We start from the raw sequence: 24,402 nt of genomic DNA, 5'->3' as shown, positions 1-24,402 counted from the left end.
CCTCCGAGCTCACTGTAAGACAGGGCCGAGAGGTGCTCAGCACCCTCCAGCCCACCCCAACTCAATGGGCACCCACCCACCCCCATGGGTACTCACTGCACACCAGCGCCAGCACCATCCGCAGCAGCTTGTAGGGGCAACGCATCCCGGCCCAGTTCTGCGGGCGGATGGACAGACGGACGGATGGATGGACAATGCACCGGCAATACTCCGGCACCAAGACCCCCCTCCAGCATGGCCCAGGAGAGCGGTGCCCTGTCCCCACAGAGCCCCACCCCGCTCCAGGTCCCCACTCCTCCCCACCTACACCCACCCCATGATGCCCCCCTCGCCCCAAAGGTGTTTCCCCCCCATGATGGTGCCCACCCCACACCCCCCCCAATGTCACACCATGTTGCCTGCCCGACGGCAGCACCCACCCCCAATGCCACCCCACAGCATCCCCCACCCAATATCACACACGTCACCCTCTCTCCGACACCACCCAGCAGCACCCACGCCCCCCCCCCAGTATCTCCCCCACTCAATATCACACCATGCTGCCCCCCCCTACAATGGCACCCACCCCACAGCATCATGCCCCCCCCAATGTCACACCATGCTGCCCACCCGACGGCGGCACCCACCCCCAATGCCACCCCACAGCACCCCCCACCCAATATCACACACATCGCCCTCTCTCCAACACCACCCAGCAGCACCCACGCCCCCCCCAATGCCACCTCCCCAGCATCTCCCCCACCCAATATCACACCATGCTGCCCCCTACAACAGCACCCAATGGCACCCACCCCACAGCATCACCTCCCCCCCGATGTCACACCATGCTGCCCACCCTCCCACACCCCCCCACGGCCCCCCGCCCGATGCCGGCGGCGCTGACCATGACGACGTTGGCGAGGTGGGCTGAGCAGAGCGCGTAGACCCCCCCGGAGCCCCCAACCAGGGGCGCCCGCATGTCCGTGATGGAGACAGTGAGGGAGCCTGCGGGCACGGACAGGGCTCAGCATGTGGCCTCGCTCCCCCCCCCCCAGTATTAATTAATTACCATCCACATTAATTAATTACAGGCTGCATTGCCCCCCGGCCCCGCGGCGCACATGAAGCTGGCAGTGCAGGGTGGTACCCAGCGGTCAAGAGCAGGCGGTGAGCGATGCCCTGTGTCCCCATCAAACTCGGGGTGCATCTCCCCGTGCCCTCCCCGGGGCTGGTGATGGGGACCGCAGCCCCGGCTGGGTGGGGGACCGATGGGGACAGCCTCCCCCCCCTTGCCCCCTGGGCACGCACCCACCTGCCAGGACGCCGGCCAGGTAGAGGAAGCTGATGCGCAGGATGCCGTGCACCATCTCCAGGGGCACCCCGATCATCAGCTGCAGGAGGGCGTTGAACCCCAGTTGCTCCAGCCTGCCCGGGCACAGGAGGGGACACGCGGTGGCTCAGCCCACACAGCCCCCAGTGTCCCCCCACCCCCGGCAGGGACCTACCCCACGTGCATGAACATGTAGGTGAGGAAGCGCCAGGCACGCGCCCGGTGCCCGGGGTGGTAGACCAGGGGGCTCTTCATGTACTCGGGGTGGTAGGTCTGCAGCACCCACTTGTTCAGCCGCGCCCCGTAGCAGAGGAACACGATGATCTGTGCCAAACCCCACGGCTGTCACCCCCAGCACCACCGAGACCCCCACCGTCCCTCTGGCCTGCGGCAGGGTGCTGGGATGTGGGGGTACCCAGCACCCCTGCCTCGGGGCTGAGCTCCTCATACGGGCACCGGGACATCACAACTGGGGTCACCCATCCCCTCCACCCCAGGTCTGAGCCCTCCATGGGCACTGGGACATCAAAATGGAGGTCATCCATCCCCTCTGCCCCAGGTCTGAGCCTCCCGTGGCCACTGGCACATCACAATTGGGATCACCCATCCCCTCTGCTCCAGGTCTGAGCCCTCCATATGGGTACTGGGACATCACAACTGGGGTCACCCATCCCCTCAGTCCCTGGTCTGAGCCCCCCATGGCCACTGGGACATCACAAACGGGGGTCACCCGTCCCCTCAGTCCCTGGTCTGAGCTCCCCCATGGCCGCTGGCACATCACAAACGGGGTCACCCGTCCCCTCCGTCCCTGGTCTGAGCCCCCCATGGCCACTGGCACATCACAAACAAGGTCACCCATCCATCCATCCCAGATCTGAGCCCCCCATGGCCACTGGCACATCACAGCTGGGGTCACCCATCCCCTCCATCCCTGGTCTGAGCCCCCCATGGCCACTGGCACATCACAAACGGGGTCACCCATCCATCCATCCCAGATCTGAGCCCCCCATGGCCACTGGCACATCACAGCTGGGGTCACCCATCCCCTCCATCCCTGGTCTGAGCCCCCCATGGCCACTGGCACATCACAAACGGGGTCACCCATCCATCCATCCCAGATCTGAGCCCCCCATGGCCACTGGCACATAACAAACGGGGTCACCCATCCCCTCTGTCCCTGGTCTGAGCCCCCCATGGCCACCAGGACATCACCACCAGGGTCACCCATCCCCTCTGTCCCTGGTCTGAGCCCCCCATGGCCACTGGCACATCACAAACAAGGTCACCCATCCCCTTGTCCCTGGTCTGAGCACCCCATGGCCACCAGGACATCACCACCGGCGTCACCCGTCCCCTCAGTCCCTGGTCTGAGCCCCCCATGGCCACTGGCACATCACAACCAGGGTCACCCGTCCCCTCCAATCCGAGTCGGAGCCCCCCCGCAAGGCATCAGGGTGCTTCAGCCAGGGTCAGCCTTGGTGCCTGCCCCGTACCTGGGTGAGGGTGACGGCCGCCATGAAGACGGGGGGCGGACACGTGCGGTGCTGGTAGAAGTACCAGCGCCGGTCCATCTCGCAGGGCAGGATCTCGTAGGCCACGTAGCGGACGAAGCGCTTGTAGAAGCCCAGGCCAGTCTCGTCCAGCAGCACGTCGCGGGGCAGGGCTCGCTGCCCGTTGGCGATGGCGCGCTTGAAGCTGCTCGAGCGCTTGCTGCTGATCTGCGGAGAGAGGCCGTGCCCGCGGGGGCCGCAGGGGCAGCTCGGGCCGGTGGGCTTGTGGCCACCCCCTGCCCATCACCGCCACCCCGGTGGGACCAGCCAGACAAGCCGCCCCAAGGCTGTGCCATCATCCCATGCCAGGGGAGCCCCTAGGGACCACCGGTGTCTGCCCCCCCTCCCCAGGGGCCCAGGGAGGTGCCCAGCGCCCACCCCAGGCTGGCACCCAGCCGCTCGCCCCCGTCCCCGCGGCCCCCCGGCACTGACCAGGTCTACCAGCTCCTGATAGCAGACCTGCCCCTCGTCATTGCCCTGCGCCAGGGCCACCAGCATGTCCAGCTTGGCAGGGTCCAGGGGCAGCTCATGGCTGTGCACGAGGCTGGCGAATGTCTCCACCCCGATGAAGCCGGTGTTTTCGGGGTCGAGCTGTGGGGCACGGCATGGGGCATCACCGGGATGCCGGGGTTGCAGCTCCCTGATCGGCCGGGGAGACCTTCTGGTGCCCCTCACCCTGGCCTCAAGCCTGGTGGCATCATGTGCTGCTACACAAAACCAGCCCCTGCCTCTGCGAGGGAGGCCACAACCTGCACCCACCCTGTACCCCGCACCGTGTGGGTGCCCCATGCCATGCGGTTGCCCTGTGCCATGCGGGTGCCCCGTGCCATGCAGGTGCCCCGTGCCGTGCCGGCGTCCCCCCACGGTGCAGCCAACACTCTCCCACTCAGTTATCTCTCGCCGCCAGCAGCCTGCCAGCCAGGAAGCCACGAAGCTAAACACACGCGCAGCCCTGGCACCAGCCTCCCCCTCCTCCTCCTCCTCCTCCCGTGTGCCCTCGCTGCTGGGCACTGCCACGCTGGCCACCCTGTGCCGGGGCACCCTGCACCATCCCCGGGGCTCCCGGTGCTGACCGGGCACCCTGAGCCCTCCAGGCACCCCACACCATCGGGCAGCCAGCACCATCGGGCACCCGACATGGTTCCGCTCATGGAGACGAGGAGCCCCGGGGTGGCATGAGGATGATGGAGACGGGGAGCGGGCCCTGATGGCCGGTGCACAGCTCGAGCCGTGCCGAGGGTGGCCGGGACCCCGTGCCCCACAGAATCACCCCGTAAACAGCGATGGGTTTGCTCCTTTCTTTGCCAGGGAAGGAAATGCAGGAGAGGAAAACTCGTCCTCATGGGACGAGCAGGGGAGGGAGCGCTGGGGGCGTGGGATCGTACCCCCACCCTGGGGTGCACCCTGTCCCTCCGGCCCCCAGAGGGAACAGCCAAAGCCGCTTTCCCAAGGGGGGTCCAGCTGCCCGGAGTCCCTGCCCGAGATAGGCACGGGTGCAGGGTGCGGGATGAGGGGTGCGGGGTGCGGGATGAGGGGTGCGGGGTGCGGGCAGGGCTTGCAGCCTGGCAGCAACTGCCAGCCCATGGGAGCAGTCCCAGCCATTGGGGTGCGGCAGTACCCCAGTGCCACCCGTCCCCTACACCCCACGAGCCGCACACGCTGTCCCACAGGCGCCACGTGCGTGTGCCACGCCGGGACCTGGCACACGCCGTCCCCACGCGCCGGCGCACGCCGAGCTCACCGGTCCCCGGAGAGCCCCAGCAGTGGCCAGAAGCCCCTCTCCACTTTGGGGGTGCATCTCCCCCCACCCCAGCCCCACTGGCCCGCCGCAGCCCCCCCGAGGGGCCCGATGCCCAGCCCCTTGGCCCTGCCAGGTCCTGCTCTCGCCCAGGGAAGGTGCTGCTCATTCCCGAAGAGCTCGGAGTCGCACGGAGCCCCAGCACCCGATGATGGGGTGACACGGGGGACGGCACCGCAGCTCCCGGGCCAGGGAGGCCGGGGGACTTGGCCAAGGTCACGGAGCCAGCTGGGGGTGAGGGGGGGGAACAGTTAATATTCCTGACCCCCGATAAATTCCCTCCCCATCCCCAGGGGAGAGCCACCGGCTTGGCCCGGGCTGGGTGGGGACGGAGGGACGAGGCGGCCGAGCGCCGGACAGGGCCGGGGTGCAGTGGGTGCTAACGCACCGGGGGCCTGATCCTGCCAGCGGAGCAGAGCCCGCCACTACGCAGCGTTAATGCTCCACGGCCTGATCCTGCAATCAGGTCACGGGGCTGGATGCAGCCCCCCACGAAGGCGAGCATCACCAGGGTGGCCGAGCCCCACGGCAGCTCCAGGGCCTCGGGGTCCCATCCTGCACCCAGTGCTGGGACTCGGCACCGCCACAGGCGTCAGGGCTCGGCTGCCCAGCACCCCTTGTCCTTGAGGGTGCACCCAGCAGGATCCGGCGCGGGGCAGAGGGAGTGGGGAGTGCTGGAGCCAGGAGGAGGCCACAAGTGAGCTGAGTTGCGCGGTCTCAGCCGCGCAACGGGAGCCCGGGTCCCCCGGGGCAGTGATGGGGGGGGGGGCACCGGAGGATGCTCAGCGGAGGGCAGCGGGTGCCGTAGCCGCCCTGGGCGGGCAGCGCTGCCCGGTGCCTGCCAGACCCACGGGCAGCGCTGCGCGGCAGCCGTGCCCGGTGCATGCGAGCATCCCTCCCCGGTAGCGATGCCCGGTGCACGGCGGTGTCCCCCCCGCCCCGGAGCGGCGCCCGGTGCCCGGCGGAGTCCCCCCCCCCCCCGCTCTCACCTGCTCCTGGATGAGCTGGAGCAGGGAGCTCCTGTCCATGCACCCGGCGGGCGGAGGGCTCCGCCGCTCCCCCGCGCCCGGGGCCGGCGAACCGGGCAGGGGAGCGGCGCGGGCGGCGGGGGCGGCGGGGGGGGAGGCTCTCCCCGCCAGCCCCGCGTTGCGACGGGCCCGGGAGCGAGCGGGGAGCGGCGGCGCCGGGAGCCGCCGATGGCAGCGGGGCGGCGGCGGCGGCGGCGGCGGCGGCGGCGGCGGGGGCGGGAGCGGAGCGGAGCGGAGCCGCCCCCGCCGCAGCGCACGGCGCAGCGCCCCCCCCCGCCGCCGCGCGGGGAACCGGGACCCGCCCCGCCCCGCCCCGCCGGCAGCCCCGGCCCCGCGCCCCGAGACACGGCACGGGGAGGGAACCGGCACCGGGCACCGGCAGCCTGGGATGGGCACCTGCGTCCCGGTACGGTACCTCCATCCCGGTACGGTACCTGTATCCCAGTACGGTACCTGCATCCCAGTACAGGTACCTGCATCCCAGTATGGGTACCTGCATCCCAGTACATACCTCCATCCCGGTACGGTACCTGCATCCCAGTATGGGTACCTGCATCCCAGTAGGGTATCTGCATCCTGGTACGGTACCTGCATCCCAGTACGGTACCTGCATCCCAGTATGGGTACCTGCATCCTGGTACGGTACCCCCATCCCGATATGGGTACCTGCATCCCAGTACGGGTACCCGCATCCCGGTACGGTACCTGCATCCAAGTATGGGTACCTGCATGCCGGTATGGTAACTGCATCCCAGTACAGTACCTGCATCCCAGTATGGGGACCAGCATCGCAGTACAGTACCTGCACCCTGGAAGAGGCACCTGCATCCTGGTATGGTACGTGCATCCCAGTATGGTACCTGCATCCCAGTATGGTACCTGTATCCCAGTATGGGTACCTGCATCCCGGTACATACCCCCATCCCGGTACAGTACCTGCATCCCAGTATGGGTACCTGCATCCCAGTAGGGTATCTGCATCCTGGTACGGTACCTGCATCCCGGTACAGGTACCTGCATCCCAGTATGGGTACCTGCATCCCAGTACAGTACCTGCATCCTGGTACAGGCACCTGCATCCTGGTATGGTACGTGCATCCCAGTATGGTACCTGCATCCCAGTACAGGTATATGCATCCCAGTACGGTACCTGCATCCCAGTACGGGTACCAGCATCCCGGTATGGTACCTGCATCCCAGTATGGTACTTGCATCCCAGTACGGTACCTGCATCACAGTACAGGTACCTGCATCCCAGTATGGTACCTGCATCCCAGTACGAGTACCAGCATCCCAGTATGGGTACCTGAATCCCGGTACAGTATCTGTATCCCAGAACGGTACCTGCATCCCAGTAGGGGTACCTGCATCCTGGTACGGTACCTGCATCCCAGTACGAGTACCAGCATCCCAGTACAGTACCTGCATCCCAGTATGGGTACCTGCATCCCGGTATGGTACCTGCATCCCAGTACGGTACCTTCATCATGGTACTGGAACCCACATTCCATTTACATTACTCCCATCCCCATACAGATACATGTATTCCAGTGCAGGTACCCGCATCCTGGTATGGGTACCCGCATCCCAGTAGAGCATCTGCATCCCAGTATGGGTACCCACAAGCTGGTACAGTACCAGCATCCCAGTATGGGTATCTGCACCCCAGAATGGGTACCCGCATCTCAGTATGGGTACCAGCATCCCAGTATGGGTACCTGCTTCCCAGTATGAGTACCAGCATGCAGTATAGGTACTTGCATCTCAGTATGGGTACCAGCATGCAGTTATGGGTACCTGCATCCCAGTATGGGTACCAGCATCCCAGTATGTGTACCTGCATCCCAGTATGAGTACCAGCATGCAGTATGGGTACCTGCATCCCAGTATGGGTACCAGCATCCCAGTATGGGTCCCTGCTTCCCAGTATGGGTACCAGCATCCCAGCACCAGACACCTGCGCAATCTGGCACAGGCGTCTGCAAACTTTACCTCCATCCTCACCCTGGCACCTGCAGGCGGGCACGGGTCCGGGGTGTCCCCCGTGGGTGCTCCACCTGGCAGGGGGCACACGGTGCCTCCAGCGCTGGCACCTGCCCCAGCACCGAGCACACGGGGCAGCCTGGCACCGGGTACCTTGAACTGACACCCTTTACATGACGTGCACAGTGGCACCCATCCCGGCCTGCTGCCCCCGGACCCCCACGTGCCCTGTCCGGCAGGGTGGGGTGTCCCCAGCACCCAGCCCCGGCACCGTCCTCGCTCCCCTGGGCTGCTGCTCGGCCCCGTTGTGAGTGCCAGGGGAGCTCTGGGCTTCACAGCCCTGCCGTGGCATGGGGCTGTACCCGGCTGGCCTGGCACCGCCGTGGCATGGGGCTGTCCCCGCACTGGGGCAGAGGGGCTGGGAGGCAGCAGGCAGGGCTGCGCAGGCCGGCGGTGCCACGGTGATGCCGGCTGGCATGGGGCAGGCACAGACGCCAGGCAGCTGGGCAATGCCCAGGCTCCTTTCTTGGGGACTGCCTGCGGCCACGCGTGAGCTCCTGCAGCCCTGGGTGCATCCCCTGCCCCACGCCTGCCCTGGCACGGTGTGCGTGGTTCCGGCACACCGGCACTATTAATAGGCACCGTGGCACATGGGCCTGCTGCTCCCACGAGGCCCAGCCTGGTTTGGACTCACCGGGGAGCACCGTGTGTCCCATCCACCTTGGCATCGCCTCCTCCCGCCCTGCACAGTGGCACCGGCTGTGCTCCCTCCCTGTCCCTACCCGGGCACCCCGGTTTGCCGTGGTGGGAAGGGTCTCCTCTCCCACCCTGGAGGGACACCCTTGCACATGGAGGAGCAGTCCAGTCTCATCCAGCCCCAGAGCAGAGGCCCTGGAGAGGTGCTGGGAAAAGCCTTTTCCCCAGCTGCGTCCATGGTTGAGCCTGCAGAGACAGAAATAGCCGAGGGAAAAGCTGCCACGGGGAAATGGGAGCAGGCAGGGGAGGCGGCACGGCCCCGGGAGCTGCAGGCATGGGGGAGAAAGGCGGCTGCAGGGAAGCGGGGAGCCCCTAACCCCACGTGGGGACAGGCATGTAGGGCCACAGCTCCCAGGGGCAGCCAAGCCTCCAGCTTCCCACCACCCACGAGATCCTGCCAGAGGGACACGGGGACCCACCCGCTCCCTCCCCATCTCTCCCGGCTGCCTGGCACTTGTTGCAGAGGCACCCATGTCCTCAAGCACCAGGGAGCCCTGGGCCAGCCCCGAGCCTTGTCCCCCAGGGCCGGGCTTCAGCAGCTCCTGCCCTAAATCCCTGTAACTGCCCCCAAACAGGGTGGGCAACCCAGGCCCTTGGGGTCTCCTCACTCACACCGCAGCCAAGGGAGGCCCCGGGCTTCGCGCAGCCCCGGCAGGGGCGAGGGATCCTGTTCTCCGGGAAATGCAGGACACGGTGTGCAAGTGGAAGGTGTGTAAAAATTTATTTTGATGTAGAGAACAAACCTCCTAAAACAGTATGGCTTTGCCAGACCTGGACAGGTGCCGGGAGCGGGGTCAGACCACCAGATGTGGACCTGGCTAGCAGAGCCACGCATGGTGGGCTCGGGCACGGAGAAGGGATACGGCAACACCGGCGACATGGCCCTGACAGTGCCGTGAACTATAGGCCAGCAGCGAGCACGATGGCAGCGGGTGCCTGACTGGCAGAGTGGCTCCGGCACAGGCAGGGACGCCCTGTCTGGCCAGCGCTGGGGCCGGGGACCACCCTGGGACTGCCCCCATAAGAGGTGCTGCCTGCCGCCCGGCGACTTCTCATCCCCCTTACCGGCTCCAGGCCACGATAAAAAGTTTAAATAGACAAAACATACAGAAAAGCAGCTCCAGCTGTACCTCGGTGCTGCCCCACCAGCTGCCTACAAATAAACCTACCCTGAGTGTGCCCAAAAAGCCTAAAAGCTAGCGTCACTGAGCCAGGAGCTGACCCCGGCTCCCCCCAGGCAGGATGGGAACCCCGAGACAGGCGTGAGCTGAGCACGGGGGGCCAGCACAGGCTGGCCTCGCTCTTTGGGACTCGGAAACAGGGATGCAGTGGGACTCCAGCCTTGGATTTTGCACTGGGCTGAAGTCACAGCAGCTGCCTGGCAGCTAAGGCCAGCTGGGATGTGGGCAGGGGAGGAAAGAGCTTCCAGTCATACCAGGAGACGCAACGCCCAGAGCCTCGCACTCTGGGACAGCCTCAGCGCAGCCAGGGCCCCGCGGAAGAGACAGCAGGGCAAGGGCCGTATGGCATGGCCATGGCATTGCCAGGAAAGGACCAGGAGTGCAATGGGCACCCTACACCCTCGCCACGCTCCCCAGCTTACCAGGGCTCCTGGGGCCCTGCGAATACTGGTGGCCATGAATACTGGTGGCCAGGGCAGGCGTGGGGAGGGGACGGGCCACGCAGCCGGGCAGGGGATGAGGGCAGATGGGCGGAGAGCCTGGCACGCTGCAGGACTCAGTATTTTTGCACAGAAACAAGAGAGAGAAGGGACCTGGGACAGGTCCCGGGTATCGCTCCCTCCCCTTGCAGCCTGGGGCCTATGCAGCCACAGCGTCCCAGCAAGAGGGGCCAGCAGTGACCCCAAAACACAGGGGCTTGGGGGGGGGCTGTAAGCACCTAGCCCTCCACAGCTGCCTTTCCCAGCGCTGGCAGAGGGAAACAGGGACTGGGGATAGAGGTGTGCCCCGGGGGGGTGAAGCCATGAGCCCGTTTGAAAACTGTTGCTGCTGGAGGCCCCAGGGGCTCCGGGAGTGTTGCTCCCCAGAATTCAGGGCACCAGCACAGTCCTCAGGGGAAGGGATGTACCTGGCCCAACAGATACTGAAACACTCATGTTTGAGCTTAAAAACAAACGTTAAAAAAAAAATAATTAACAGAGTAAAAGATGGGGGTGATCCTCCCACTGGCAGTGAGGCAGAGCCACCAGGCAGTGCTACCTGGTCCCCGCTGCCGTGGCTGGGCAGGAGCCACGTGGGCGAGGAGGCGGCAGAGGCCGGCAGGGTTAGGCTGGCCAGTGCTGGGGGGATCTATCCTGCTGGTGCTGGGAAGTCCGGTTTCGCTGGTCCTGCAAGCCAGGCTGGGAGGAAAGGAGGGTTTCCCACCAGGGACCAGCTTGAGGCAGGGCCCCTCACTGGGGTGTCAATCGGGAGGGGGAGGCTGGTGTCACGGGGAGGACAGGGTGGAGAGTGACTCTCATTTGTTCTTGGCTAGCACGCGGTACAGCGTGAACCCTACCAGAGCAGTCACCGCAGCCCCCAGAGCCACCCGGAGCCAGAAGGATGCGGCTCCCAACTCCACGGCGTTCAAGTGGCTGCAAGGAAAGAGAGAAGAGGCCAGTGAGCGAGCGAGGTGCACAGAGACAGCTGTCCAAAGGCCAAGCTCCCCGACAGCCCGGTGTGCTTCCCCCCCAAGCAGGGAGGGTTGGGGTGTCCCTGGGGGGATGGAGGGTGACCATGGCACAGCTCCAGGCTGGGGGATACAGCCCAGCCGAAGGCAGAGAGCACCAAGAGGCTCCCCGGCCCTGGGAGCCAGAGCACCCGCCGCCCAGCATCATCATCATCATCAAGCCAACGGATGGCTGCCCACCCCGCTGGTGGGACGGATGTGGCTTTACCCTCCCATGGTCTGGAAATAGCACACCAACACCTAAATAATTAGTACGAGCAAGGAGATACGTATCTGCCTTTCTAGGTCAAGCTGCTTTTACGACTCCAAGTGCACAGAGACCCAGAAGTGGATGCCGGCGGAGACGCTGGCACAGCCAGCGACACTGACCTAAGGGCAGTGAGGGAAGGGGCACAGTCCTGCCCGAGCGTACACATTCCCTTCCTAAACACGTGCTGTCCTGCATCAATGTGCTCCTCTCCGAGGAGGAAAGACATATCCATTATTCATTCTCCACTAAATCAGCAGAGAACAGCCAATCCCTGGCCCTCCATTACGCCGTTATTTATTTATACCACATACCCTAAGATATATTAAGAATATTTAAATTTTAATACTGCAGAGGAAAAAAAAAGTGTCAGCTCTAAAAATAAAGTTGTTTATTGAAAAGAAGCTAGAGGGAAAACCACTCGCTAGTAATCCCATCCTGTCTTCCAACGCACCCACACATTCTTGCCAGGAGGGCTCTGCCCCCGGCATTGCACCGACCCTCAGCTTTCAGCCCCCTCCGCCCCTCGAGCGGAGTGATGCCACATGCAGACACTTTCTCCTTCACAGATCTCCCCTTGCCACCCGTGACCGGCCTGGTTGCTGCCGTACCCCGTCACTCAGCCCCTTTCAGGTACGGTTCCTTCCCAAAGGAAGGCTGTGTGAACAGAGGTCTCGCTTCGCTGACCTCTTTTTCAGTCTGATCCACCTCATCAGGAGAAAATAGCTACCACTCCCGCTCTGCAGGCCTTGGCAAACTAGGCTGGCTACTCCCCTACAGCATTTTTCATCTTAGGCGTCAAAAATTAAAACTCCTGTGGCAGTATCTATCTAATAAACCTGCCAGAGACACACACAAGGCAGAAGAGAGCCTCCACCCTCTCCAAGCGGGGGAAGAAGTGGCCTTTTTGTTTCAATTACTGGTATGAGCAGATGACACCAAGAGCTAGAGAGAAACCAAACCAAAAGCAATGTGACAGAGGCAGGGTTCGGACACAGCCTCCCTCCCCAAGCTCTGCTCCCAGACGAAAGCCCCCTTCCACGGGAGGGATACTAACGGGAAGGTGGCGGCGGTGGCCAGCTTGGTGTAGACGGTGGTGCCGGGTGGGCCTTGGCCGTGGCAGGAGAAGAGGAAGGGTGGCGGGAGGCAGTGCTTGTAGCAGAACTCGGCAGGGGAGAGCCCGGGCTGCTGACTCGCTTCTGGCAGGTCTGTCTTGGAGGCCACGAAGACGCAGGGGATCTGGCTGTCCATGTAGTGTTGCTGCAGAGACAGGGAGAAGTCCCAGCGAGGGGTAAGCGAGCAAGCCCTGGGAGATGTGGGGTTGCCACGCAAAGGCTGAAGTCCCCCAGGGCCCCTGCTAGCTACCTTATAAATAGTGGCACAGTAGCTGAAGGATCTGGGGTCGCTCAGGTCATAGATGAAGCAGGCGACATCGCAGGCTGCGTCCGACGGCTTACCGAACTTCGTGTCGGCGCTGACCTCATACAGCTGGGGCAGGAGGGGAAAGGACGCGTGGCACAGCACCGTCTCAAGCAGATCAGCTGTTTCTCACACCAGCACGCAGACTGTGCTGGCGTGACCGCAGCCACAGCCCAGCCCAGGGGTGCCGGGAGGGTGCTGCAGCAATATGGGGGGGACACAGCCCAGCCCTCCTGCGAGCCAGACACAGCAGCAATTCCCTCCTCTCCCTGACTTACTATAAGGTACTTCTCCTGGCCGTTGACCTGCACCGTGTTGATCGTGTAGAGGGATGGCTCTCCTGGGTTCTCCTTCTGGGCCTGCCACTGACGAAAACACCGTCTCAGACAGCACTTCACCAAGAGCAGTGCTTGGGGGAGGGAGAGCATTTCACACTGCCCCGAGCCCCCGTGGTGTAACGGCCACCTGAAGGCCAGCCGGCGCCTGCCACAAGACGCACGGGGCCGTTCGTAACAAGCAGGGAAAGCCAGCATCACCTCGGAGAGATACGGCTGCCCTAGGAAGGCACAGCCCCTCCAGATCCTTGGGACAAGCAGAGGGAGTGGGCCCACGGCCTTAGGCAAAATTAAGGATGCAAGAGCCACAGCAACCAGCACCGTGGGCACGGAGCGGGGTGTGAAGCCCTTTGCCGGGACGCTGGGGCCTGGCCACGGGCAGGGAGGTGCCAGCACATGGCAGATCGCTCAATGGCTTCACGGCTCTGCCTCCTGCTCTGCCGGGATGCCCTGCCGCAGCGCGGCTGGAGAGGGGAGCAGCCACTCACCGCGAGGCTCCTGCCGAGGAAGGCCTGCAGGAAGGCGGACTTGCCTGCGCCCCTGGCTCCCAGCACCTTGCAGAGGAAGACGTTTCTCTGGGTCTGGCCTTTCTCCAGGTCGATCCTCTTCTCCCGGGTCACTGGCAGGAGAGAGGCTGGGTGAGCGAGAGGAGGGACCTGAGCCGTGACAGGAGGGGAGGGCATGGCCGTACCCGTGAGGGCTTGTGTCTGGGAGTCCTGCTCCGAGAGGATGGGGTAGCCCAGGTAGCCCAGGCACTCCAGGCAGTGCCGCACATCCAGGTAAGCCACGAGCCTGGAGAGACAGAGCGCACCGGAAGCCGACAAAGTCAGCAAGGGCTAAGCGATGTGACTAAAGGCAGGGGAGAGGGACTGAGCTTACGTCCACTGGCAGAGGAATCCATGCAGGGAAAGCAGGCCTTTATCAGTGGTGCATACCGTGTTGTAGAGCTCAGGGCCCCAGGGCACGCAGGGGAAGACGCTGAAGAAGTTCTGCAGCTCTGTGGGTGAGAGGGCTCCGTCCTGGTCCTGCCGAAACAAAGGGGAGTCAGCAGCCAAGGCAGGACACAGCCTGTGCGCACACCAGCAACTCTCTGCAGCCACACCAAGCATTGTCGTGGTCCAGAGAGGGTCCCCGGCACACAAGCCACCTTGCTCGCTGCTGCAGAACGACACAGGGATGCTTTCAATGGCTGAAATCAATTGCAAACAAGGCCAGAGCTGCGAGAGTGTGCAGAGAGCCTGTGCCCCAGGGCCTCCTATCACTGCAGAAGAGACAGGCCAATTCTGCTCTGTGATTGCAGCTGGAACCAGTGCAAACCCTGCTACCGGGCAGGACCTGTCCATGCTTACCCCGCAGCCCCGAGCTTCCTGGGGGCCAGCCGCCACGCAGCAGCCTGCATGGGTCCAGCCTGGCCTTCTATGCTGCAGGGTGACTAAACCAAGGCCTGTGTGTGGCCGCCGGGTCACTGGCCACCAGCTAACCAAGGCAGCACCTTCAGGCTGGCGTGCCACAGGGCCATGCCACAGAGGATCTGCCGGCGTCTGGGCACACAGGGATGTGCATCGACTCCAGGCTGCAATTCCCTGTGGCCACAGAACTTTCTACCCCAGGTGCACGTCAACATCTGAATAACTAGTTTGAGCAGGTGCATGCAGACCCAATATATCCCCTTCTCTCTCCCTCTCCAAAGAGCCAGAACACGGCACGAATCAGTTGCTTTCTCTCCCTCTCTCCAGCCTCCACCGGGCTGGCAGCCATGCAGATGCTTATGCTTGGTCCGTGGCTGCAGGCCAGCAGCTGTACCCGCTTTCCCTGCCACCCCGCGTGCTGTGGCCAGGCGCTATGAGGGGCTACGCCAGTTTGATGTTAACTCAGACCCATCCCCTGAAGGCCCAAACCTTACTGGCTGTCCTTTGGTCAAGAGTAGTGACCACAACCCATGCCCTCGACATGCCATCAGGCTACCTACAGCTCGCTGTGGCTACCTCCTGCTCCCAAAGCCTCGGCAAGAAACCGTGACGGGAGTGCTGTGGCAGAGAAAAGCCCTTCACTGGCGTTACGTCTGCTCCCTGGAACAGAGCGGTGGACAGGAGAGCAGCTACGCCCAAGCGTGCAGGGCTAGCAGAGAGCATCCCCTCTCCAGGCAGCTCCACCGCGCGCTGCCCACCTTGTCGTGCTTCTCAAACAGCCGCTGCAGGAACTGGTAGCCCAAGTGGTTGAGCTCCGTGGAGCAGCCGGGAGGCAGGCGGAACCTGTCGGAAGAGACCCAAGTGAACCTCCTCAAGCCCTGAATGAAGGGCAGCGTGTAAGCCTGTTTTCAGCCAAGCCAGATCTCACCCAGAACACAGAGTTCCACACTCCCTCCCTGCTCAAGGCCAGCGGCTGTCTCCAGGCCTGGCTATTCCTTGACACAGCCCCCTTGTTTGGGGAGAAGCCCTTGAGGGTGCACAGTGGCATCTCCTCGGCACATCCGTGCTGCCCAGGCAGCCAGGGTGATGATGTAGCCCTTGCTCTGCCTCGTGCCCAGGGCTTCAGTAGGGCACAGTACCAACCCCGGGGTGCTTTCCACCAGCACGGGCCCTGTCCCCTCCCTGTGCAGCCTGCTGTCTGGGACGAGGACGAGGCAGCTCACAAGCCAAACCCTTTCATTACTGCCAGATCACCACCTCCAGGGTGGCAGGGAGCAGAGAAGAGACGGCAGCTGCAGAATCAGCTGGGAGGGCTATGCTGACAGCTCGCTGCTCCCGACAGAGCCGTTCTGCCTCAGCTCAGGCAGAGACAGAACAGCCTTCAAAAACCCCTTGCTAATGTCAAGGGAAGTCAGGGACAGGCCTTCATTCCGCACCTCCTTGCCTGCCTACATCAGAGCCAGCAGCACAGTCAGCAGCTCCAAAGCCCATTGTATTCATCGCCAACCCCACATGTCAGCCTCTGCCCAGAGGGGAAGGCGAAGAGCATGAACCTGACCATGAGCTAAGGGTGTGGATGCAGCCTCAGCTGAGGAACACGGTAGACCCCAGGGTGGAGAAAGGAGCCAGCAAAGGTGCTGGGGAGCCCGAGTTGCGCACCACAGGGACGTCAACCCCTGCCAGCCCCACTCCATGGCAGGATACGCACTGTGGGTAAAGATAGTCATCCGTCAGCTCCAGCTCGTCGTCGTACCCGAAGCGGCGAAGGATGGTCCAGGTGGTCTCGTGCCGGCCCCTCTGGATGAAGAGCGTGTTGAGGAAGAGGAAGCCTGCGGGAGAGATCAGGCGGCTCAGACACAGTGGGGCCAACTGAGCACTCAAGCCTCAGGAATCCACCCCTCGGGACTGCGCTTTCCCTGGGAAAACAGGCTGCTCGGACAGAGAGCTCTAGCAGCCATAGCAGGCTCAGGCTTGCTTTGACAAAAGGGACTAATTAGGCTTGGAATGAGAGCCAGGAGGCTCAGCCCGAGAACAGGGCCCCTCGCCATGTGCTGCAGGAGATGGGTCCCTCCCTCCCTTTCTGGGAAGGGTCGTGGAGCCCTTGTGCTGTTACCGTTCAACGTCAGGCCGTTGTCCTGCACCCCGTCTGTGGTGTTCTTCCACACAACCATCTTCACGTCCTCCAGGGCCTGGGGAGCCAGTGGGTTTCCAAAGCAGGACTTCTACCTCCCAAGAGAAAGAAGGTCATCGTCAGCAAAGCACACAGACAGCATCCTCTGTCTCGCCAGCATCCCTCTCCCCTGGCAAAGAGACAGTGTTTCTAGGAGAGAAAATCCACCCAGCTCAGAGACTACTGCCTTAGACCCTGACCAAAGCCCTGTTCCTCAGCATCCCAATAACACATGACTCTCAACATCTCCAGAGCCTCCTGCTCTTCTCACTGCAGAGCAAACTTGGCCCAAGCTTAGTGAAGATGGAAGACCTGTGGATCCCCATATGCTCCGAGACGCACCCTATGGTGCTTTAGCTGTGCAGCAGCAGAAGCACTGAATGCAAACAGGACGGCTGTGTCAGGAGAAGAGCAGCCTTTCTGCCTGGTATTGGAAGGAAAGGGCACCCCAGGGGCTTTCCACAAGGGACTGGGGAATATCTCAGCTCTACAGCCAGTCCTACCTGGAAGTAGTTGAGTTCATCATCACTAAGGATCTGGTTGTTATCCTGGTCCGAGAGGTTGAAAATCCGGGTCAGCGCTCGTGCACACGCAGGTTTCAGCTGCAAGGAACCAACCATGGTGACAAAAACAGGGCACAACCTTCAGCCTGGCTCTTCCTGCTGCCTCTTGGAACCCAGTGTGCAGACGGGTACCCTTCCTGCACTGGCTGGGAGCACGGTCCAGCTAGGCCAGTACCACAGCCACCTTGGAGCTGGGAGTCAGAAGCAGGACAGCCCACAGTGAAGGTTTCTCCTGGACCCTTCCCACCGTGGCTAACACATGCCCTGAGCACAAGGGCTTCTAACCCAACATGTCCCCAGTCCTTGGATATCTCTCTGGCCTGGATATGCTCAGCTGGCTGCGCTGAGCACGGGAGATGGGTGCTTTCCCCTTGTTCTGGCTGCGTTGGCCCAAACTCTCCATCCTCCTACCCAGGGACACAGCACCAGACCAGAGCGCTGTGACAGGAAGGAGACTCCTCCCAGGGCTGCAAGCAGTTCTTCCTACCTGCTTCTCCTCTGGGTCGTAGAGGGGGGCAGTGGGGTGCAGCACCGCTTTCTGGGCATAGTAGAAAAGCTCAGAGATGTTCTTGAGATTCTTGGCAGAGCACTGGGGATTCAAAGGAAGAGACAGCCCTGTGAGCGGGGACAGGTGATGGGCTGGCGACAAGGGGCAGAACGAGGATGATACGAGCTCCTCGAGCCAGACAAGTTGTGCATCAAAGCACAGAGGAACATCTGTCCACTGTTAGGAAAAAACAAAAGGGAAACCTCCTGCTCGTGCTCTGGCTTTGCTGCACCCATTCCACAGCCCCAGAGCCAACAGGGGCTACATGTAGCTCCAACACCAGTTACAGCTAGAGGGCCGGAGTGGGCAGATGCTGAACGCCACTCCCTGCAAGGAAGGCAAAGGGCAGAAAGCCTAAAGCACAGGCCCTCAAGACCCAGACAGGGGTACTTCTGCAGAGCAACATTAGCAGGGCAGATCTCCACAAGCATAAGGGCTCCCTGGCTTACGCCAGACAAGCGCTCCTAACCCTCAGGAAAGCTTTACAAAAACCTTTCAGTTCCCTCACCTCCACGCAGGTCTCAATCTCTGAGAACTGGTTCATGATGGGCAGGATGACATCCATGGAGCTTCCCACCTGCAGGTCAGACTTGTTTCCCACTAAAATAATGGGGATCCTAGGGAAAAAAGACGGAGCGTCAGAGAGCATAAGTGAGGCCACCCCCCTCTCGGTCTCAGTGCTGCCCCAGCCACGCGTGCTCCCAGGCAGCAGGCCGGGGAGCCTCCCCACCCCTCTCCGCAAGGTCCAGAGCAGCTTTCCTGCCTCCCACAGCTAGCAGCATCCATCTGGAGAAACAGACTGCGTGATCCTGCTTACGCTTTCACCCAGCAACAATATGTTCAGGAGCCTTTAATCCAGCACAGCAGCCTTCTGCCTAAGCGATCCACGCACAGATTGCAGCTTCTGTGCTCCCTTACTCCCTTGGCAGCCTTCTCTCCCCGTCTGGCTGAGAAGAGATCAAGGCGGGGAAGGAACCCTCTCCCGTGGCCCTCCGCCTCAGCTAGATCTGCGAGGGATAAAAGCCCCCACATTCTTCTACTACAAGTGGTCTGGCCACAAGCCACACAGCTGGTTTGATCCGAGCAACCTCTGCACGAGGCAAAGGTGGTGGGCAGCCCACAGCCTCCATAATCCCCCAATTCTGCACCTGCAGATCGTGCCACACACGGTACCTGGAGCCCTTTTCAACTCCCCCGTTCACCATGGGGATCCACTTTGTGCGAATCTGAAAGGCAAGGACAGGGAAAGGCCTGTCAGTGCAGCCTGGGGAGGGAGAGACAGCTCCCAGCATGGGTGCCGCAGCAGTCAGCAGGGCCCTGCAGCCATCTGCTCCCTGGCATTCCCTGGCACCAGCAGGCAGAGCAGACCCAGGGATGCTGGATGCCAGCAGAAGGATGTAACAAACCTGTTGCCCCCCAGAACATGAGGACAACAGCCAATGTGGGAGCAAGCTTGGGCTGTGCTCAGCCTGCCTCTGCTTGCAGGGGTCTCAAACCCCAAATCGCCGCAGGGCTGGGGGGCACGAGTACCCACCCACACCAAAAAGCCGTGGCAGCCTGGAAGGACCCAGCGCTCGGAACCCCTTCCCCTCTGGCGCTGCTGCCGGAGTGGGGCCGCTCAGGGCTCCCGCACGGGACTCGTTACCTTCTCAATCGTGGCCTCCTTGGTGACATCGTACACCACGCAGACCACGTTGGCCTGCAAGAGAGAGGGGGGTAAGCGAGGGTCCCTGCCGTACACCCACCGCAGGGGAGAGGCTGGCCAAGCCCGAGGCACAGCTCTGCCATAGCCACAGGCCGGCCCCGGGGCCAGGCAGCCCCGGCCCCACACTCTGCCGGCGCGCTTGCACTGAAACCCAGCAGCGGTGGTTAAGCGCACGTGAGCGTGCACACGTACATGCAGCGCTCCGACAGCAACGACTCGCCCGCTGTCAACACGAGCTCTACAATGGGCTACTCAGAGCCCTACTACTGGTTCCTCTGCTTCGGGAGCTGCCGTGAGCACATCTGCCTCCACACCTGACGCCCCAGTTCCCTGCTCCCACACCTCGCTGTCCCCCTGCCATGGCTCTGGCTGTGCCCCATGCTGGGCCAGCAGCCACTGCTCTCCTCCCCTCCCCGACCCCGGGCAGACAGCGCTGACACTAACGCTTTATTTGAAGCAGACAGGAAGGATCACTGGCCCTTTCAGGAGAGAGTTTAGTGCTAATCCCGAGGACACACAAGGGTTTAGGCAGGATTTCCTGGAGCCATTTTAAGCCTCTGTATACTCTTGCTGTCTGGGTGGAGGGAGCAGCACTCCCGTGCACGCCGGCCCACCTCCTTGGCTGTTAGCCACCGAGGTGGAGAGATTAAATAGCTTTGCTCACGTGAGACACACTGAGGAGAGACAGTTTTATTATCCGTAATCAAGAGGTCCTCCTCTGTGCAGAGCCAAGGTTAATCCCAAGGCAGAGAAGAGGAGCAGGCCGTGGGGCCCAGCCTTGCCCCCCGCGGCAGGGCTGTTTGCTCCACCCCAGCCAGCCGGCTGGATTATTCCTCCAGGGCTGCTCCAAGGGACATGGGAGCCCTCATCCCTCCCTGCCCAGCGCTCCCGCTCCCAAACCAACTCCTCTGTGCCACTGCTTCATCAGGCAGCCACAGGGACGTAATGTAGGGAGCAGGGGGGGGCTCGCCCAAGCTCAGCAACTGCTTCTCCCCTCTTCTGAGTCCATTGGGAACATCCCGAGGCTAAGAGCACATCATCTGCTCAGCAGCTTCCTCCACCTCCTGGTGGGTAGCGAGCTGCTCCCCACCATTCTCCTTCCGGAGGCTCCCCGGAGGGCTAGGACAAGCCACATACAACAGCTTACAAGACAGAGAAGGATTAAACAAACCTCTAAACAAACTGATAGCATTAATCCACAGATAACCAACTGCCTGCGCATCTCCGGGTGGCTAACGGGGAGAGCAAGCAGCCATGTGTCAGTTGCCAGCTGCAGGGCTATGGGCACCGCAGGCTCCTGTCCCAGCCCTGCTCACCTTAGCGATCTCCTCCTGCAGCTCATCCTCAGTCTGCTCCGACTCTGGACGAGGAAGAAAGCAGTCACCAACTGCCCACAGCAGCAGGGACCCCTTCCCACTCCCCTCAGCTGGGCAGGGAAGGGGAGCAGGGAAGGGGAGCAGGGAAGGGATGTGTCCCTACCTGAGTAATCTACTATGTGCGTGGGGACCTTCTCGGGGGTGACATCAGCTGGGATCGTGATCTCCTCTGCGCGAGGAGGCACCTGCAAAGCCAGCAGACTCCGTTCCAGCCAACCATGCCAAACACAACTGAGAGGACGGGTGACAAGGGACTTCACATCCCCACATAGCCGCTGCCCAGCACCCTCCCTGCCAGGGTGGGATAAGCTCCAGACCATGGATGGCTCTCGGCCCACCGGGCTGCAGCTGCAGCTCGGCTTACTATAGTCCAGCCCTCGCACAGCCAGTGTCCCCGTGGTGAAACCTCCAACGGCCTCTCGGCCCCAAACCCTCCCTCGAGACACAGCTCCTGACAGCACCGAGTCCTGCCAGGGAAGCCGGCTTTCAGACAAGTCAGCGCTGCTGCCCCCGCTACAGCTCCGGAGATAAGCCCTCAGCACTCCCCCAGCTCTCCGGCCTGACCCCTTGGCAGCTGGGAGAAGCGCTAAGCTGATTGTCCGGGCTTTGCTGCAAGAGCATGGGAAGATGCGTGGAGCCGGTCCTCCCCCATGCCCTGGGAGCTGATACTTCCCAGCACAAACATCGTGGAGGGCATCATCTGCTCGTGGGCAGGGGGAGAAGCTGTCTGACAGCATGGGGCAAACGTGCCCAGCCAGACCGATCCCATTTCCCTATCTGAACTGCGATGGGACAGTGAGCCGCCAAGCCAGAGGCTCCAAGGGGCACAGGCAGGCGGGCTGGATGCTCCTCCTTGCAGATGGCCCAGCTCAAAGCACCAAACCCATGTCCAGTTGGGCACAGAAGGACAGGGAACGTGGCACAGCCCCTTCCAAGAGCTCTGTGCCGGTGCCACCGCAGTGAGGAGGGAGCCGGGGAGCAAACGGCCCTGCCGCAGTGGGCAAGGCCAGGCCCCACGGCCTGCTGCACTGGTGGACACAGAGACCCCCAGCAGCAGTGTGCTGGCCGCAGCAGCGGGGAGCAGGGCCCTGGGAGGTACCCACATCCCTCCCCAGGGCAGACAGGGCCCCAGATCAGGGATTAGAGCACAAACTGGAGAAAACACCATTTCAAGTGGTGCTCTGTGTGGTCCTCACAGGTTTAAGCTCACCCGAACCAGCCCCGTGGCTGTCGCCCAGCCTCAGGGAGCTGCGTGTACCTCCCAGACACCCCCACCTCGGGCTAATGCTGCTCGGGACAGAGCTGTCCCACCGCTGCCTGGCAGGGCACCCAGCGAGGGGGCCCGGGGGTCCCCTCCTCTCACACTCACCTCTTCAGGGAACTCCTCACCCACCAGAGCCATGATCAGAGATGTCTTCCCCACCTGGGCTAGGAAAGAAAGGGAAGACGCTAGCACCGGCCTGGCAGAGCCGGAGCGGGACACGGGCCGGGGGCAGCGGCCGGTGGCTGCCATGATCGGAGCCAGCGGCCGGGGGCAATCACACCGGCGGGGCCCGGGGCGGCTCGGCCCGTGGGTGAAGAAGACGTCGGTGTCCTTGCCCTGCGGGAGACCTCGAGGCAGAGGCCGCTAAAGCGGTGCAGCGCTTCAGCCCGGCTCGCCCGCGGCGGGGAGCCCGGGACTGCCGGCGGGAGCCCACGGGAAGGGCCCAGCCCGCAGCAGCCGCCAGAAACGGGAGCCCGCGGGGCTGCCGCAGGCGGGCAGCGCTACCGCCGGCGGCTGCTCGATACCGGGGCCGTCACGGTGGGGGGGACACGTCTCCCACCCCGCCAGCACCACCCCCCCCCGCGGGGGCCGGGGCCACGGGCAGGCCCGGCCGCTCCCCCCTCCCCGGGCCTCCCTTGCAGGCGAGGCCCTCCCGGTGCCGGGTGGTGTCCCACGGGTCCCGGGCCGCCCCGGGAGCCCACCCGCAGCCCCCCGACACGCCCCCACCGCCCGCCTTACCCTCCCCCAGCAGGAGGATGCGCACGTCCCGCTTCATGGCGGCACCGGCGCCGCTCCCGGGGCCGCCACCGCCGCTTTCCCTCCCGCCGCTTCCGGCCACACCAGCGAGCGGCGGCGCAGAGCGGCGGCACAGAGCGGCGCGGGCAGAGCGGCGCCCCCTGGCGGGCGGGGGCGGCGCGCAGCACCCCCAGACCTCCCAGCTTCAGCTTTCGACGTTTTATTCATTAAAAAAAAAAACAAACCAAAAACCAACAAACGGCAAATGGAGGCCGTAAAACACATCCCACAACCGCCCGGCCCTGGCCTGCAGGCCCGCTGCCGCGGCCGGCCCCAGCAGCCCGCGGGTGGGGCTGGGGCCTTGTTGGGGCCTGGTTGAGGCCTAAGCCGGGGCCTCGCCCAGGAGCTGGGGCCCGGCCCAGGGGACACCACCAGCCTTCCAACCCCGCTGGAGAAGCGCCGCTGGTCGAGGGGGCTCCTGGCTCAGCCGCCCGTGAGCTCCCAGACGAGGACGGCACTGTGGGAGGCCGTGAGGAGGCGGCGGCCAGAGGGGGCAAAGCGGCAGAGGTGGATGGTGTCGTCATGGCCGTCGTAGTCCTGCGCGTCGCTGGCGGGGCAGCGCAGCAGCCGCAGGAGCCGTTCTGTAGGGAAAGGAGGGGCTCAGTGCTGGGAGAAGGGGGCTCTGCTACCGTGGGTCTTGTCCCTGGGGGGAGCACCATTCCCAGTTGCCCCCCGGACCCTCTCCACCCTGCGGAGCTCATGTCAATAAGCTGAGCAACAAGGGATGGCTTCTTTCCCAAGCAGATGAGCAATTAACAGCCGGTAATGGGGAGAGAGCGTGACAGGGCAGCTCCACGCTGCGTGTCAGACTGTCACGCTGCAGTAATGGATGCGGCAGCACATGTTAGTGCAGCTCTGCTCTCTCACACCCAGCCTTGGGCTTGGCGGGCGCCCCGCAGTTCTGGGGCAGGCGTGGAGCTCACCCCACTCTCGGGCTCTGCTGTCAGAGCAGGGTGGATGTAAGTACTGCCTCCCCAGGCAGACACAAACAGCTACAGGAGCAAGGTGCCCTTGCCAGAAGAAGGGTGCTGATCGTCCCCGGGCTGGGGGAAGGTCCCTTCTGCCCTCGGGGCTGTAGCTCACACAGCCGCAGAGATGAAGACAGCCCGTAACCCCAAGGAGTCATTCAAGTGACAAATCCTGCTCACTGACAAACAAGACTGAGCTCATGCATCTCGTTTCTGACCTATGAGTCTCCCGGAGCTTTCTCCTTGCCTGACGCCTACCCTGCCCGGGACCAGGGCAGCTACCCACAGTCCCAGGACCGTAGCTCCCAGGATCTGAGGGCATGGGCTGGTGCATGTGCATGTCTCTCTTGGTTAAGGGAAAAAGGACACTTGGTTTGCCCCCACTCGCAGGAAGAAGGGGAGATCCCTCCCCACCAAAGGCAACCTGGGGATGAAGCAGCCTGGGCAGCAGAACCCACGGTACCCTCTGGTACTCACCGCCGAAGCCAACAG

The 24,402-nt window shown here is 63.2% G+C and overlaps 3 protein-coding genes across 8 annotated transcripts in view; all 3 read right to left on the bottom strand.

The window, feature by feature from the left end:
- LOC104252220 (nucleoside diphosphate kinase, mitochondrial) overlaps positions 1-24,402 on the bottom strand; it is a 320,155-nt gene that overhangs the window by 109,724 nt on the left and 186,029 nt on the right. The window lies entirely within an intron of this gene.
- RHBDL1 (rhomboid like 1) lies at positions 62-5,685 on the bottom strand. The gene is made up of 7 exons (XM_059826559.1): positions 5,647-5,685; positions 3,292-3,450; positions 2,803-3,027; positions 1,485-1,633; positions 1,292-1,404; positions 884-984; positions 62-157 (listed from the first exon to the last, which is right to left on the bottom strand). Exons 1-7 carry the CDS (start codon positions 5,683-5,685, stop codon positions 62-64), a joined length of 882 nt encoding a protein of 293 aa, XP_059682542.1.
- On the bottom strand, positions 9,163-22,922 carry RHOT2 (ras homolog family member T2). 6 transcript variants are annotated; one of them, XM_059826673.1, is made up of 19 exons: positions 22,886-22,922; positions 22,253-22,311; positions 20,987-21,068; positions 20,824-20,867; positions 19,436-19,501; positions 18,976-19,016; positions 18,311-18,419; positions 17,743-17,844; positions 17,196-17,294; positions 16,636-16,744; positions 16,231-16,351; positions 15,281-15,365; positions 13,993-14,138; positions 13,805-13,905; positions 13,602-13,732; positions 13,057-13,137; positions 12,725-12,847; positions 12,417-12,619; positions 9,163-11,017 (listed from the first exon to the last, which is right to left on the bottom strand). In XM_059826673.1, the coding sequence occupies exons 1-19, from the start codon at positions 22,920-22,922 to the stop codon at positions 10,900-10,902; spliced, it is 1,857 nt and encodes a 618-aa protein (XP_059682656.1). In that variant the 3' UTR covers positions 9,163-10,899. The 6 variants fall into 6 exon arrangements, with proteins under 6 accessions (XP_059682656.1, XP_059682655.1, XP_059682654.1 ...); XM_059826672.1 differs by having other exon boundaries at positions 13,057-13,143; positions 18,976-19,028; positions 19,448-19,501; XM_059826671.1 differs by having other exon boundaries at positions 18,976-19,028; positions 19,448-19,501.

This window comes from Gavia stellata, chromosome 18 (genome assembly GCF_030936135.1).
Source record: "Gavia stellata isolate bGavSte3 chromosome 18, bGavSte3.hap2, whole genome shotgun sequence".
Classification (NCBI taxonomy): Eukaryota; Metazoa; Chordata; class Aves; order Gaviiformes; family Gaviidae; genus Gavia; species Gavia stellata.
The sequence above is the reverse complement of the archived record's forward strand: the minus strand, read 5'-3'. Positions and strand labels throughout refer to the sequence as shown.